This window comes from Nannobrachium achirus (assembly GCF_963921795.1).
Source record: "Nannobrachium achirus genome assembly, chromosome: 15".
In the NCBI taxonomy this organism is placed as follows: Eukaryota; Metazoa; Chordata; class Actinopteri; order Myctophiformes; family Myctophidae; genus Nannobrachium; species Nannobrachium achirus.
Genome location: NC_137822.1, coordinates 32,432,170 through 32,449,813, shown reverse-complemented (window position 1 = coordinate 32,449,813; position 17,644 = coordinate 32,432,170). Strand labels below are relative to the sequence as shown.

Here is a 17,644-nt window from a genome sequence, read left to right as displayed (position 1 = left end):
ATGGGGTCTGAGGTTTTCTGCCGCCAGCATGCTGAGAAATACAAGCTCTTCTGTCTGGAAGACCAACAGCCAGTGTGTGTTGTCTGTGTTCATTCAGACAAACACAACGACCACAGTTTCAGACCAATCAATGAAGCCGAGGTTATCTGCAACCTGCATGCTGAGAAACTGAAACTCTTCTGCCTGGAAGATCATCAGCCAGTGTGTGTTGCGTGTCTTTATTCAGAAAAACACACCAACCACAGTATCAGACCCATTGATGAAGCTGCCCTGGATCACAAGGAGAATGTGCAGAAATCACTGAAGCACTTACATGACAAACTGAAAGTGTTAAATGAAGTTAAAATAAACTGTGACCAAACAGCAGCACACATAAAAGTCCAGACCCAGAACACAGAGCAGAAGATCAGGGAACAGTTCAAGAGGTTTCGTCAGTTTCTACAAGAGGAAGAGGAGGCTAAAATCACTGCACTGAGGAAGGAAGAGGAGCAGAAGAGTCAGATGATGAAGGAGAAAATTGAGGCTCTGAACAGAGACATATCAACTCTTTCAAATACAATCAATGTCGTAGAGGAGGAGCTGAGAGCTGAACACGTCTTGTTCCTGAAGAACTACAAGACCACACTGGAAATAGCCAAGTTCACACTGCAGGAGCCACAGCTGGACCCAGGAGCACTGATAGATGTGGCCAAACATCTGGGCAACCTGGCCTTCAGAGTCTGGGACAAGATGAGGGAGATTGTCGACTACACTCCTGTGATTCTGGACCCCAACACTGCTCATCCAGTATACAGCCTGTCTGATGATCTGACCAGTGCGAAATATGGAGAGAGACAGGAGCTTCCTGACAACCCAGAGAGGTTTGAATGCTTGTACCACGTCCTGGGTTCTGAGGGCTTTAACTCTGGAACTCACAGCTGGGATGTTGCAGTTGGAGAAAATGGATACTGGGCATTAGGAGTCTTAGCAGAGTCGTACCAGAGGAAGAAGGGAAACACACAGGGTAAATGCTGGAGAATAATGTTATACAATAGTGTATACAGAGCACACTGCACACCAGCGACCACTTTTCTCTCAGTGAAGCAGAAACCCTGGAGGATCAGAGTCCAACTGGACTGGGACAGAGGAAAGCTGTCCTTCACCGATCCCGATACTAACACACACCTCCACACTTTCACAAATTCATTCACAGAGACACTCTTTCCATTCATTCTTAATGCTGTCGATGGTAGGTCTGTGAAGGTTTTGCCAAGGAAGCTCAGTGTAACTCAGGAAGAGTTACACTAGAAGAAACCACCCCATGTAATAAATGCAGCTATGGGCAGAGTCTTGTTGAAATCAATGTAATGACTGCTAGAAGTTCCGCAATTGACAGGTTTGGCGAGATCAATAAGTTCACACAACAAAGCGTGTGAGTGCCTTTTTGGGGGGTGGGTTCCCACTTCCCAGCGTTAGACATGAATGATGATGAACATTGGTGTTCTACTGCAGTTCAGTTGTATACTGAAGTTTGCTTGTGGTTGTTGACAACTGTTTGTCTTTTATCAAGATTTCTAATGCTGCCACAATGTCACAGGAGCAAACTAAATAAGTCCTACTCTTATGTACCTGCAGGGTACGGTACACAGACGTTCCGCAGTTGACAGGTTTGGTGAGAACAATTGCGCACAATAAAGAGTGTGAGTGCCTTTTTTGGGGGTGGGTTCCCAGCGTAAGACATGAGGATGAACATACGTGTACTGCTGCAGTTGTAGAGTGAGGTTTGCTTTTTAATGCTGCCCCAATGTCACAGGAGCAAACTGAAATAATTCATACTCATGTACCTGCAGTATAGACAATAAAGATTACATTGAACCTTGACTGATTTGTAGATTGATCATTGATTATTATTATAGTTCTGATGATATATAGTAATGTTTGTATTTGGGGAGATCAATGTTTAATTGCTTGTTCATTTTGTAAAATCAGTTTCATATTAATTTATGCGTCTTTAAATCTCCATAATATTAAATGTTGTATGTATTCATCTAGAGAAAACAGCAACACCAAATAAAATGCCATTAAAGCAATCAGGACTGACAGCTGTACTGTGTACAGTATGCATTTTGTATATGTTGTGTGGTCATGATCTCATTGTAAGTGTTAGCTGACTGTACACACACTGATAACAGAGTAAACAGACCATCTTAGTAGTTAATATATTGTGAAAAATAAGGTACAAACTATAAATATATTAAAGTATGGCATAAATTAACGTATTCTGACTAATGGGGGATTTTTCTGAACTGTGCCTGTGAGATTTCAACCACAGTTAAAAAGTGTTATAATATCTTAAAAGGATAAAAGCCTAAAACAAGTTAAACAACCATGCACATAAATAATATCAGCACACAAAAAGTGTGGACAAATGCATGGAGCATGAAAAGACAATTTACATACAAAATGTACACAAAAAAAATATGTATAGGCCTATTCATTTAAGCAGAGTATTAAGGTGAGAAACGTCCATAATGATGCAATATTATGTTATCTTTTGGTTATTTAAGAAATTGAGGGGTTTAACTTTAAATTCAGTTCTAGGAGAAACTATGTCAAGTTGACTAATTAGCAGCAAACAGTAGCCCTATACAGTTAATGTATTAGGGGTGTAACGATATAGTAACTGTATCGAAATATGGTTTTTAACTTAAAAAATCGAAGTATATCGAAATGAAAACAGCTAAAATCGTATCGTATCGTTTTATTTTGTATCGTATCGAATCGGCAGTACAAAGAATCGATTGTATCGTTACTACCTACTTGAGCATTGTATTTAGCATTTTTAAGAAGAAAAAATTAAAAGGAGGGGTTTCATTACTTTTCCTTTCCATATAGCTATACTGGTCTATCGATAAATGTGTGTAATTTCTGGGTTCATGTCAAGGTGCAGGTTTATATCCATAATAATACATGTTTCCCTTAAAAACCTGCACTATCCACACCTTTCACACAGAATTAATTTCTTTGCTAAATAGTTACTATATCGATTTTAAATCATTGAATCGAATCGTATCGTATCGCCATGAATGAACCAATATCGTCCATGTATCGTATCGTCAACCATGTATCGTGATATGTATCGAATCGCTATTAAAATGTATCGTTACACCCCTATAATGTATGCATGTTATTGTTAATCATATTAGTGTTAGACCCTTTTCACAGCAAACATATTGACATTGAATACTAGAGTAAACACAGGTGTTATGAATTATACTAAATAAGGCTGTGTTCCATGGTGTAACAAGAATCTTTCCAATGAGCCAACACTTTGTTTGGCCTGGTAACATTATGTTTATATACCTAATGCTGTTGTTCTGTGTTTTCTATTGTTATGTGGGTTTATGCTTGTATGTATTATATTACATAAATATATATCTACAAGCTCACATGTTCGTAATGGGTTGTGAGCTTGAGGACAGGACAAAATATAACCCAAATGTTGGCAAGTGGAAGATATGTTCCTACTATAACCACTAGATGGCGCTGCGCCGTTTTGGGTGTCACTGATAGTCCGACATTACATACATCCCTTACATTACGTCACAGGAAGTGCAGTCTTCTCTTTTCTACACCTGTGCTTAGGCTACATCTCGTGCCTACACTGTTGTGGAAGCTTGGTGTTCAAGATTCTGGAGGTAAATAAACGTTCCCTTCTTTCTGTTCAAAATGACCAACAGCTATGCACTGTGGTGGTAAAAGTACTCAAATGTTTTACTTGAGTAAAAGTAGCAATACTACCACAATATAAAAATACTCTGTTACAAGTTAGGCCAGTGTTCAAAATGTTACATGTTGAGTAAAAGTACAAAAGTATTGGCATCAAAATATACTCAAAGTACCAAAAGTAAAAGTACTCAAACGTTTGAAAACAGCAGATCTACAAATAAAATAGGGCTGAAGTGGTTGCACACAGCACACAGGAGAGTAGGCACACACTTCAAGTTTGTTCTGGGATTTGTGGTCAAGCACTGAATAGTGACCAAATTAAAGTCCATGTGAAAAACTGTCAACACAGTTGTTTTGGCAACACTAAAATGCAATTGAAAACTATAAATCAAAATGAACATTGAACACAACATTGAACTAAAACCACCCCAAATATAAAGTTGTGTGACTTGTGTCCTGTATCATCCATATCACCAGGCTACACAGGCTTTAGTGTAATTGAAGTTCACTTCAATTCTAGTTCTCTTTGATATTTTCTTTATTTATACTGAGTCCCCGTTCTAGCTCTCTCAATAGCCTACTGTACATGTCAACACTTGTTTTACAAGTTACCATAACATGTCTGGAGATGTATACATGTATGTACTGTATGTACAAATTTTGTTCTACATTTTTAAATTACTCTAAAATTATATATATATATATATATATATATATATATATATATATATATATATATATATATGTATATATGTGTATATATAGTCTTTATTATCTTTTTTTTTTTTGTTATTAAGATTATCATTAAACAGTTTTCCAGAAGTCAATGGCTCTTTGAGCAATAGAAACGTATGGTTCAATGAGTTTCTGAATATAATATGTCAGTTTGGTTAACATTTGCAACTTAAAATATGTTGTAGTGTTGTATGTGTGATGTATTTATGCAGTGGTGCCAGAACAATACATTATGCTATGTTTAAGTTTTATATTACCATTTTCTTTATTAGTCAAAAAAAAAACATCATACAAATGACATCTCATTCAGGGAAGTGTTTCAAATAATTTCTTCATCTGTGTTTTTCCACAGCTACAGAAAACAATACTGACCCAGAAAACCTGAACCTGCTGCTGTCAACTGAGTGGCATAATAACCAGGATTAAGAGTGGAAGTAAACTTCAGAGAACATTATAGTGAAGAGAGTGTTACCACGACTGACTGGCTGATTCCTGTCTTGAGCAGAGTGTGTGTACGATTCACTCAGACTAAATGGCTTCCACGTCATCTTTTTCAGAAGAGGATTTTTCCTGTCCTTTCTGTCATGAAACGTTTAAAGATCCTGTTCTCCTGCCATGTAGCCACAGCTTCTGTAGAGCCTGTCTGCAGGAATGGTGGAGACAGAGATCAACAAGGCAATGTCCATCTTGTAATAAAAGGTCTTCAACGGATGATCCACCCTGTAACCTGGCTCTGAAGAAACTCTGTGAGACTTTCTTAAAGGAGAAACGTCCAGGAGTTTTAATGGGGTCTGAGGTTTTCTGCCGCCAGCATGCTGAGAAATCCAAGCTGTTCTGTCTGGAAGACCAACAGCCAGTGTGTGTTGTCTGTGTTCATTCAGACAAACACAACGGCCACAGTTTCAGACCAATCAATGTAGCCGAGGTTATCTGCAACCTGCATGCTGAGAAACTGAAACTCTTCTGCCAGGAAGATCATCAGCCAGTGTGTGTTGCGTGTCTTTATTCAGAAAAACACACCAACCACAGTATCAGACCCATTGATGAAGCTGCCCTGGATCACAAGGAGAATGTGCAGAAATCACTGAAGCACTTACATGACAAACTGAAAGTGTTAAATGAAGTTAAAATAAACTGTGACCAAACAGCAGCACACATAAAGGTCCAGACCCAGAACACAGAGCAGAAGATTAGGGAACAGTTCAAGAGGTTTCGTCAGTTTCTACAAGAGGAAGAGGAGGCTAAAATCACTGCACTGAGGAAGGAAGAGGAGCAGAAGAGTCAGATGATGAAGGAGAAGATTGAGGCTCTGAACAGAGACATATCAACTCTTTCAAATACAATCAATATCGTAGAGGAGGAGCTGAGAGCTGAACACGTCTTGTTCCTGAAGAACTACAAGACCACACTGGAAATAGCCAAGTTCACACTGCAGGAGCCACAGCTGGACCCAGGAGCACTGATAGATGTGGCCAAACATCTGGGCAACCTGGCCTTCAGAGTCTGGGACAAGATGAGGGACATTGTGTCCTACACTCCTGTCATTCTGGACCCCAACACTGCTCATCCAGTATACATCCTGTCTGATGATCTGACCAGTGCGAAATATGGAGAGAGACAGGAGCTTCCTGACAACCCAGAGAGGTCTGTCTGCTTGTACCACGTCCTGGGTTCTGAGGGCTTTAACTGCGGGACTCACAGCTGGGACGTTGTGGTTGGAGGAAATAGATACTGGACATTAGGAGTGTTAGCAGAGGGAGACAGCCAGGGTAAATGCTGGAGAATAATGTTAGATGATCGTGAATACAGAGCACACTGCGCACCAGGGTCGACAACTGTTCTCTCGGTGAAGCAGAAACCCTGGAGGATCAGAGTCCAACTGGACTGGAGCAGAGGAAAGCTGTCCTTCACCGATCCCGACACTAACACACACCTCCACACTTTCACACACCTTTTCTCAGAGACACTCTTTCCATTCATTCTTAATGCTGTCGATGGTAGGTCTGTGAAGGTGTTGCCAAGGAGGCTCAGTGTCACTCTGGAAGAGCACAGTTACACTAGAAGAAACCACCCTGTGTAATAAATGCAGATAAATGCTCTGGGCAGAGTCTCGTTGAAATCAATGTAATGACTGCTAGAAGTTCCACAGTTGACAAGTTTGACGAGAACAAGCGTGTGAGTGCCTTTTTTGGGGGTGGGTTGGGTTCCCAGCGTAATACATGATGATGATGATGAACATTGGTGTACTACTGCAGTTGTATAGTGAAGTTTGCTTTTTGTTGTAGACCACTGTTTGTCTTTTATCAAGATTTCTAATGCTACCACAATGTCACAGGAGCAAACTGAAATAAGTCATACTCTTACTGTATGTACCTGCAGGGTACGGTACATAGACGTTCTGCAGTTGACAGATTTGGCGAGAACAATTGCGCACACAATAAAGCGTGCGAGTGCCGTTTTTTGGGGGGATGGGTTTTCAACCTTAGACATGAAAATGAACATTGGTGTACTGCTGCAGTAAGTTGTATAGTGAAGTTTGCTTTTCGTTGTTGACCACTGTTTGTCTTTTAATGCTGCCACAATGTCACAGGAGCAAACTGAAATAATTCATACTCTTATGTACCTGCAGTGTACATTACAGATTACATTGAACCTTGACTGATTTGTAGATTGATTATTATTATAGTTCTGATGATATATACAGTAGTAATATTTGTATTTGGGGGGAGATCAATGTTTAATTGCTTGTTTATTTTGTAAAATCAGTTTCATATTAATTTATGTGTCTTTAAATCTCCCTAATATTAAATGCTGTATGTATTCATCTAGAGAAAACAGCAATACCAAATAAAATGCCATTAAAGCAATCGGGACTGACAGCTGTACTGTGTACACTTACAGAATGTACTTTGCATATGTTGTGTGGTCATGATATCACATTGTAAGTGTTAGCTGATTTCTATTAATATATTATACAAATTAATGTACAAACTATAGATATTAAAGTATAGCATAAACTAAAGTATTCTGACTAATGGCGGATTTTTAGCAGGCCTATTATGATTGTTATATAGAGCCTCAGCCTGAACTGTGCCTTTGAGATTTCAACCACAGTTGAAAAGGTTAGTGTTATTATATTTTCAGAGGATAAAAGCCTAAAACAACCATGCTTGCACATAATATCAGCACACAAAAAGTGTGGACATAAATGCATAAGACAATTTACATACAAAATGTACAAAACACAAAAACGTATATACATTTAAGCAGAGTATTCAGGTGAGAAACGTCCATAATGATTCAATATTGTGTTATCTTTTTGGTTAATAAGAAATTGAGGGGTTTTAAGGGCTAAATTCAGTTATAGGAGAAACTAGGCGAAGTTGACTAATTAGCAGCAAACAGTACAGTTAATTTATTCATGCTATTGTTAATCATATTATTGTTAGACCCTTTTCACAGCAAACATTGACATTGAATAATAGAGTAAACACAGGTGTTATGAATTATACTAAATAAGGCTGTGTTCCAAAGTGTATCAAGAAACTTTCCAAAGAGCCAACACTTGTTTGACCTGGCTGAAGGGAACACAATTTGTAACATTATGTTTACCTAATACTGTTTTGTGTTTTCTATTGTTATGTGGGTTTATGCTTGTATTACATTACATTCCATCAAAAATATATCTACAAGCTCACATGCTGCATCATATTGTGTTGTTGTGAGCTTGAGGACAAAATATTTAACCCAAACGTAGAAGAGTGGAAGATATGTTCCTACTAATACCACTAGATGGCGATGCGCCGTTTTGGGTGTCACTTGACATACATCCCCTGGCCTAAATCACAGGAAGTGCAGTCTTCTACACCTGTGCTTACATCTCGTGCCTTCTTGTGGAAGCTCGTGGTGTTCAATATTCTGTAGGTAAATAAACTTTCCCTTTTTCTGTACAAAATGACCAACAGATAGGCTATGCCAGGGGTGCCCAAAAGGTGGATCGTGATCTACCAGTAGATCACCAAGGGTGTGCAGGTAGATCACATGACAAGCCCTTAAAAATATATCATGAAAATATAAAGAGGTGACTTGATTGATTGACATCAAGAAGGACCTGTCCTTCATGGCTTCTAGGCATCCCCTCCAATGCAATGCTTTTTTCAGTTGTCAGTAGCATTACAAAGAACCAGAAAACGTACCACTCCACTTCCATACAGAATGGGATGAAGACTTTCCCCCCCCCCCACTATTTCCCATTTCAAGACAAAGTGAGCTTGTATTGCCACTATTCCAAAGTCCGTTCGGGTACATTCTTTGGGGTGGGTAGATCATGTTGAGCTGGTCATTTTAAAAGTAGCTCTCAGGTCAAAAACGTGTGGCACTGGGCACCCCTGGGCTATGCACTGTGGTGGTAAAAGTACTCAAATGTTTTACGTAAGTAAATGTTGCAATACCACAATATAAGAATACTCTGTTACAAGTAAAAGTCCTGTGTTCTAAATGTTACTTGAGTAATTGTACACAAGACTTTTGGCATCAAGATATACTCAAAGTACCAAAAGTAAAAGTACTCAAACGTTTGAAAATAGCAGATCAACAAGCTCACAACATGTCAACACGTTGTGAGCTTGTATAAAATAGTGCTGGAGTGGATGATGTATGTTTTATAATATAATGATGTACCGGTATATCTGCAAAGTAACCAGTAAGTAACGAAAGTTTCAAATAATTGAGATGGAGTAAAAGTACAATACTTTCCTCAAAGATGTAGTCGAAGTAAAAGTATTGAACTTTGGAAATACTCCAGTAAAGTAAAAGTATCTCAAAATTGTACTTACTGTAAGACAAGTACAGTACTTGAGTAAATGTACTTAGTTACATTACACCTCTGGATATGCACTAATTTGAATATGTAGCTGTTGGATTGCCAAATTGTGTCTGATGTTACATATTTCATTTTCACAATATGCTCTCAACTCACTACGACTCAGAGTAAGTAACACAGCACACAGGAGAGTAGGCACTTAAAGGTTTGCTCTATTTGTGGTCAAGCCCTGTGAATAGTGACCATTAAGTCCAAGTGAAAAATTGGCAACACAGACGTTTTGGCAACACTAAAATGCAATTCAAAATTAACTCTCACACCTGTAGAGGATTTTGGTAATAATTAACCCCAAATATACTGTAGTTTGGGTCCTAATCACCAGGCTACACAGGCTTTAGTGTAATTCTTTTATATTTTCTTTATTTATACTGAGCGCCCGTTCTAGCTCTCTTAATAGCCTACATGTCAACACTTTTACAAGTTACCATAACATGTCTGGAGATGAGAAGTGGAGAAATATGTCCATTTACCTTTTACAGAAATGTACTGCAGTAATGAAACTTACATGGACAGTTACAGTTGTGTTAATTGTATCAAATGAGGCCAAGTATCCTAATAGCCAAATTGAATGTCCTTGAAAATAAAATAAAAAATACATTTGAGAATCACTGTTCTATATCAATCAATCATTAACAAACCACGATCCATAGGCTGCCATAGCACATGAATGAAGGCTTTTCATTATCAAGGCATGATCTATTCCAATCAACGCCTTCTAATATGTACAACTTTTGTTTGTTTTTAGTCACTGGATACTCAATTACAGTACAAATCAAATTATATATATATATATATATATTATTGTTTTATTTTTAAGATTATCATTAAACAGTTTTCCAGAAGTCAATGGCTCTTTGAGGAATGGAAACGTATGGTTCAATGAGTTTCTGAATATAATGTCAGTTAACAGTTTGGTTCACATTTGCAACTTAAAATATTTTCGAAGACCAAACATTTATTGTATGTGTGTGTGATGGTGCCAGAACAATACATTATGCTATGTTTAAGTTTTATATTACCATTTTCTTTATTAGTCAAATCATTGTTGGTAGAAAAAAACACCATACAAATGACATCTCATTCAGGGAAGTGTTTCAAATAATTTCTTCATCTGTGTTTTTCCACAGCTACAGGAAACAATACTGACACAGAAAACTTGAACCTGCTGCTGTCAACTGAGTGGCATAATAACCAGGATTAAGAGTGGAAGTAAACTTCAGGGAACATTATAGTGAAGAGAGTGTTACCACGACTGACTGGCTGATTCCTGTCTTGAGCAGAGTGTGTGTACGATTCACTCAGACTAAATGGCTTCCACGTCATCTTTTTCAGAAGAGGATTTTTCCTGTCCTTTCTGTCATGATACGTTTAAAGATCCTGTCATCCTGCCATGTAGCCACAGCTTCTGTGAAGCCTGTCTGCAAGATTGGTGGAGGCACAGACCAACAAGGCAATGTCCATCTTGTAATAAAAGGTCTTCAAAGGATGATCCACCCTGTAACCTGGCTCTGAAGAAACTGTGTGAGACTTTCTTACAGGAGAAACGTCAGAGAGTTTCAACAGGGTCTGAGCTTCTCTGCCGCCAGCATGCTGAGAAATCCAAGCTCTTCTGTCTGGAAGACCAACAGCCAGTGTGTGTTGTGTGTGTTCATTCAGACAAACACAACAACCACAGTTTCAGACCAATCAATGAAGCCGAGGGTATCTGCAGCCTGCATGCTGAGAAATTGAAACTCTTCTGCCTGGAAGATCATCAGCCAGTGTGTGTTGCGTGTCTTTATTCAGAAAAACACACCAACCACAGTATCAGACCCATTGATGAAGCTGCCCTGGATCACAAGGAGGACGTGCAGAAATCACTGAAGCTCTTACATGACAAACTGATGGTGTTTAATGAAGTTAAGACGAAATGTGACCAAACAGCAGCACACATAAAGGTCCAGACCCAGAACACAGAGCAGAAGATTAGGGAACAGTTCAAGAGGTTTCATCAGTTTCTACAAGAGGAAGAGGAGGCTAAAATCACTGCACTGAGTAAGGAAGAGCAGCAGAAGAGTCAGATGATGAAGGAGAAGATTGAGGCTCTGAACAGAGACATATATATGATTTCCAATACAATCAATGTCGTAGAAGAGGAGCTGAGAGCTGAACACGTCTCGTTCCTGCAGAACTACAAGACCACAGTGGAAAGATTCAAGCTCACACTGCAGGAGCCACAGCAGCTGGACCCAGGAGCACTGATAGATGTGGCCAAACATCTGGGCAACCTGGCCTTCAGAGTCTGGGACAAGATGAGGGACATTGTCTCCTACACTCCTGTCATTCTGGACCCCAACACTGCCCATCCAGTGTACAGCCTGTCTGATGATCTGACCAGTGTGAGACATGGAGAGAGACAGGAGCTTCCTGACAACCCAGAGAGGTTCGACTGCTTGTACCACGTCCTGGGTTCTGAGGGCTTTAACTCCGGAACTCACAGCTGGGATGTTGCGGTTGGGGAAAATAAATACTGGACTTTCGGAGTCTTAGCAGAGTCTTACCAGAGGAAGAAGGCAGACAGCCACGGTAAATGGTGCTGGAGAATAATGTTGTACGATACTGAATACAGAGCACACTGCAGACCAGGGTCAACCACTGTTCTCTCAGTGAAGCAGAAACCGTGGAGGATCAGAGTCCAACTGGACTGGAACAGAGGAAAGCTGTCCTTCACCGATCCCGACACTAACACACACCTCCACACTTTCACACACCCTTTCACAGAGACACTCTTTCCATTCATTCTTAATGCTGTCGATGGTAGGTCTGTGAAGGTGTTGCCAAGGAAGGTCGGTGTAACTTTGGAAGAGTAGCCTGGGAGGCTGGGATCAGTAGCATTTTCACGTTTCTGATCCAGTCAAAAGAACCTCATGTTGTGTTGTAGTCATCGGACGTACTACAGGTTTGCCGGAAAACACCAAACCGGAACCAGAATCCAAAATGTTTAAATGTTTTAAATTGGTGCTGTATAATCATTTTCTTCCTTTTGGTATAATAATCGTTTGATATGTTCATCTTTTATTCTAACTCGTGTCGTGTCTAGCGAGAATAAACAATTTGATTTGCATTATTAAGTTAAAAAATAACGTTATGTCTTGTTGTAGCCAGGTGGCCGTGACAAGCAAAATCTGCAGTTATTTTTTCCCCCGGTTTAGGTCACAACTAGACCGGATCACACAGGCCAATTTAGAATGAATAGCAGGCTTTCCTCCAAGGTGGAAAGTCTGGTGAGGCGAGGTTACTGGAAGAGCACAGTTAGAAATGAAGACAGTGTAACATTGACATACTGCTGCAGTTGTATATAGAAGGTTTGCTTGCTATGTTTTTTTACTATTGTTTGTCTTTTACTATTTCTAATGCTGCCACAATGTCACAGGAGCCAAACAAAAAGTTGTACTATTATGTACCTTTACCACAGACAATAAAGATAACCTTGAACGGATTGCAGATTGATCATTATTATTTTAGTAGTTGTGATGATAAATAGAATATCTTGTGTTTGGGGGTAAAGATGATTTTTTTATGTTTTGTACAGTATAATCACCTTTTGTCTTGATTATACTGTATAATGAACATACCATTAATCATATGAACCTTTTATGAAAGACACAGCCAACACCTTATGATGACACTGAAAAACAAGTCCAATAAGAGTTTCATATTCATTAATATTATTTAATACTGTATATTATATTCCTGGAGTCTTGGGAGAAAACAGCAACACCAAACAAAATGTTTCTAGTAATGATAATACCACACTTTCTAAATGGTCTATCAGTGTGATTTATCGATGTTTAATTGAATTAAGGCCTACCGGTATGTTACTATTAGGGCCAGTAATTAGGGCTGTCACGATTATGACATTTTACATGAAGATTAATTTTCTCTCAAATAATTGCGATTAAGGATTTAATTGTGTTTTTGTCGTTGACAATTACATTTCTGTTTGGCTTTTAGGCTTTGAAGTTACACATGGTAGATATGACACATAAGCTAAATATACAAAGAAATTACTTGACATATTTGACAACTTTATACTTAAAAAAGAACATTGATAGTGGAAATAGCCGATCTACAAGCTCACATCGCGACGCGTTGTGAGCTTGTAGATCTGCTATTTACACTATTTTTGACATGAAAACGATTATGACGATTATGAAAAATAATCATGATTATGTCAAATAATCACGATTAGACGATTATGTAATAATTGTGACAGCCCTACCAGTAATGGCTGAATGGGGAGAGAGCCCTGGAGCCAGGCTGATGCTGCAGCCACCACCTCCAACACAGACAAGTACATATTTCACATGCATTTACCGTATAGTATTTACTTGGAATTAGATTTAGTTTGACTAGATCTATTCCATCGTGTAAATAGCCGATCTACATGCTCGCAACGCTAGACGTTGTGAACATGTAGATCGGCTATTTTCACAATTTCTGCCTCAATATTTAACAATTTGGTCAATGTTTGACCAGAGGTACTAAAAAGGTATTAAAAGTCCTTAAAGTGTCACTTAGAAATGTGCAGATATACCCAGTATACACTTATACTGTATGGTGGTCTGTTTACTGTTAAGTGAGAAAACAATGTTAATATTAAGCTAAACATCTGGGGACCCCCAAAGTAATTCGGGTACCCCTCTGGGGGTCCCGACCCACAGGTTGAGAACCACTGTAGTAGAGAGTGGCAAGATTGGTACAAGTGAGTGTGGGGATGAGAGCTGAGTAGTCACACCCAGCTCTGAACCTAAGCCCACTTAGTTTGGATTCAGGCCAGGTGTGACTTCCTAAATCAGCTATCAGCTAAGTGACCCTTAGCAACACATTTAACCCCTAAATGCTCCCTGTAGCTGCTCCTCATAGTTGAGATGGGTAAATGCACAAGACAAAGTTCATGTTATGTGCAAAATGCTGTACAGAGACAAACATACCACATTATTATTATATTAAGATACGTATTATTATAGTCAAGAATCATAAGAGGGGGTGTTTTCACATATACAATCTCATATGCAGTAGGTAGCCTACAAGCTATGAAAAGTTGATGTGACAAATAGCTGATCTAAAAGCTCACAACACGCTGTATCACGATGCGTTGTGAGCTTGTAGATTGGCTTTTTTCACTCTTTTGCACGCCACCATTGTAAAACAATGTATACTACAGTGTTAGGGCAAGGTCGCACCACTTTTATTCTAGAATAAAAGTTATTCTAGTTATTCTAAATGTTCTCTTCAATATATTTGTGGTTAATGATGTGATGTTGCTGCTAGTGTTTGAACAGAATGTAGCAGGACCTACTCTGTCGCCTTTCATTCCAGGATCTCCTTTGTCCCCATCTGGTCCTCTGTTGCCCTGTGCAAACCAGACATCCAATGAGGTGAATATCTGTGAATTATTCATATAAAATACATAATAGATTTCTGATATTATTAGTCATCTACATCACTTACATTTAAGCCAGGAAAACCCACTGGGCCCTGCCTCCCTGGCACACCCTGAAATCAATGACAAAAAGGACAGAAAATATTTATATTTAATATATATATGACACAGGAATGAGGATGATTAAGGAGTTGTGTACACTTCATTGATTATGAAGGTGCAATCGTGTACACACCAGGTATATACAGTACTTTAAGAGTAAAACTTATTTTTGTTTGGCTTCCTTCAGACAATGTAGCAGTATACTGTACGTATTAATAATTATAGTCAAGGAAAAAAGAATGAGAGACTGAGAAAGGGAAAAAGCATACAGTTGGAGCTCAACAGTGTGTGAGCAGTTTTTCTCCCGTTCATAAAGGACGACTTCACCACTTTTCAACCTATCTTCGTATAATTGGTCCTCACTAATGTTCATGATAAAAAAAAACATTGTCTTGTGACATCATCTATGGAGAATCCAAGCAAATAGAAAATGCCGGCATTCTAGTCCTGAAAAGTTGCAATGTTAAAGTGGAAGCCATTGTTTTCGCGATAATACAAATCAAAATATATATTTTTTTAAATCTGTCAAACAAGATATCACAAGACTATCTTGGATTTCTGAACTTCCCACAGCTCTCCTAAGAGACTTGCACAGAGTAGAATTATTTTTGCTATTTTATTATGAACATTAGTGAGGACCTATTATATGAAGATAGGTTGAAAAGTGACAAAGTCGTCCTTTAAGTGTGGGCACCATGGAGACAATGCTACAACTCACCATTGGCCCCTCAAACCCGGGCTCCCCTCGACCACCCATAGGCCCGGCAGGTCCCTGATCGGAGAAAAAGGGAAACAAGACGCAATTAAGAGAGACAGAATGATCTATCCTGGGATCGTCACTCACACTATGACATGGATCTCAGTAAGACAAAGTTACAGCTTGACTCTTGACCTTGCAGCTTGACCTTGTCTTTGGAACTAATAAGTGAGTCACAGTGTCAAAGGTTCACGCACCTCAGGAATGCTGCCTCACTTTTTACTTAGAAGGCATGCGGTGCAACTGATCTCTCACATGGCTTTTGTACAGATGTACAGTACTGTATGGTTCATTAGTTAAGTCGTTCCCAAGCCCCCTTTTTACATCTGACAAAAGCTGAGACCCCATAAATGTTCACTCACACATTATACACAGCATACTTTTCGTCTGACAAATAGTGAAAATAGCCAATCTACAACTTAGAGCAATGTTTCTCAAAGTGGATTCCAGGGATTGTGGGTTCCTTTAGGGGGGTCTAAATTGACCCATACAAGTCTGTAACTCTGACAGTGTACAAATGGAACCAAATGAACCTGTGAACCTGTCAGGTTTCATTTTGTTCCATTTGTACACTGTCAGAGTTAAGGGGAGACATTGAAATTTGAAAGTTTGAGAAACACTGACTTAGAGCATCGCATTTGAGATACTGTACGTTGAAACATTTTTATACATTTTTCTTTTTTTTTGTACAATATAACAACATGCCCAAAATAGGGATGCCAGGTTGAAATTTGATGATTTTGGGCAACAACATTTAAAAAATGTTGACTACCTTAAAACAGACAAGACCCCAGCCCCCGTTTGGAGGCCCGGCCCTGGATCCCAGAACTGCACCGTCATGGTGTTCCCATGGTGGTTCTATGAACAAGACAACATTAAATCACGGCAGACTTACGGGCTCTCCTTTCGGACCGCTGGCACCAACCATTCCCGGACGTCCCTGTGAAAATACCAGCGCATCACAGTCCATCGCAACCTTTAACCCAAGGTCAATTACAGAGAACACGATAGCACTGCAACAGCACCACTACCCTCCATAGACAGCAGAATTCTTTCAACCGTTAAACAGCCAGGTAGCAACATTTTTATCTCCCTCTTTTTTTATATACCAGGGGTCGGCAACCTTTTTGACATGAAGTGCCATGTTTTCATTTTCTTGATAGTCAGTGTGCCATATCAACATTAAGTTGACACCACATCAAAAATGTATATTTCCAATTGATTTTGACAGACTCTCCCCAGTTAATGAATGAATGTAGAATTAGAGATGCTCCGATTCTGATACCGATATATATTTATTGTGTTAGCGTAGCAGTATTTATATATTTAATGATTCTTCTTACAAAACATTGACATTGTATATTAAGTATTTAAACATTAGGAGATTGTAGGCTGAGGTCCTTTAGTATCAACTTGTAGGAGTTGAAGCTGAGGTTACATTCAGTCCCACAGATAAATATTGTGAAAATAACTGATCTAGCTTGTAGATCGGCAAGTGATCGGTGAGTGATTGCGATCACTCACCGATCAATCGGCACATCTCTATGTAGAATTATATGCAGCATGTAAATCCTCTCTCTCACACTTCTGCCAGTATGCCAGTGATCACCCATCCCTGTGCCAATGTTGGCACCCATGCCTATGGTTGCCTACCCCTGTTATATACACATATCAGAGAACTGTCATGGATATTAATTACTGGTACTGTAGCTATCATAGAACTATTGAAAGAGCTTCTGTGAGAGAAATGACGTGACCATTTTCTCTGTTTATACCCTTGAGTTATGCATGCCAGGGGTGACAAGGTGATCCTGTCACTTTGCGGTGCTTATACTGTAGATATAAATGTTTTGGTACACACTCATCATTAATGCACTACTACAGTATATACTGTACTGTACATACATATTAGATTAGAGGTGTAAAGTAGAATGTACATACAGTAGAGATTGATTGATTGTGAGTAGCCTAATCGCCAGAGCCTTCTATCTTGTGATGGTTTTAATGTTTATACTGTACATATTAGCAAAGATGG

General features: G+C 39.1%; 2 protein-coding genes across 2 annotated transcripts; both read left to right on the top strand.

Annotated features, from left to right (window-relative positions):
* LOC308299770 (E3 ubiquitin-protein ligase TRIM39-like) lies at positions 1 to 4,869 on the top strand (the record flags this gene model as incomplete). The annotated part of the gene is made up of 2 exons (XM_080743558.1): positions 1 to 1,228; positions 4,796 to 4,869. 2 exons carry the CDS (start codon positions 1 to 3, stop codon positions 4,867 to 4,869), a joined length of 1,302 nt encoding a protein of 433 aa, XP_080599684.1.
* Positions 4,870 to 5,227: 358 nt separating this feature from the next.
* LOC308299768 (E3 ubiquitin-protein ligase TRIM35-like) lies at positions 5,228 to 12,174 on the top strand (the record flags this gene model as incomplete). The annotated part of the gene is made up of 3 exons (XM_080743556.1): positions 5,228 to 5,657; positions 5,799 to 6,041; positions 11,111 to 12,174. 3 exons carry the CDS (start codon positions 5,228 to 5,230, stop codon positions 12,172 to 12,174), a joined length of 1,737 nt encoding a protein of 578 aa, XP_080599682.1.
* Between the last annotated feature and the right edge of the window lie 5,470 nt (positions 12,175 to 17,644).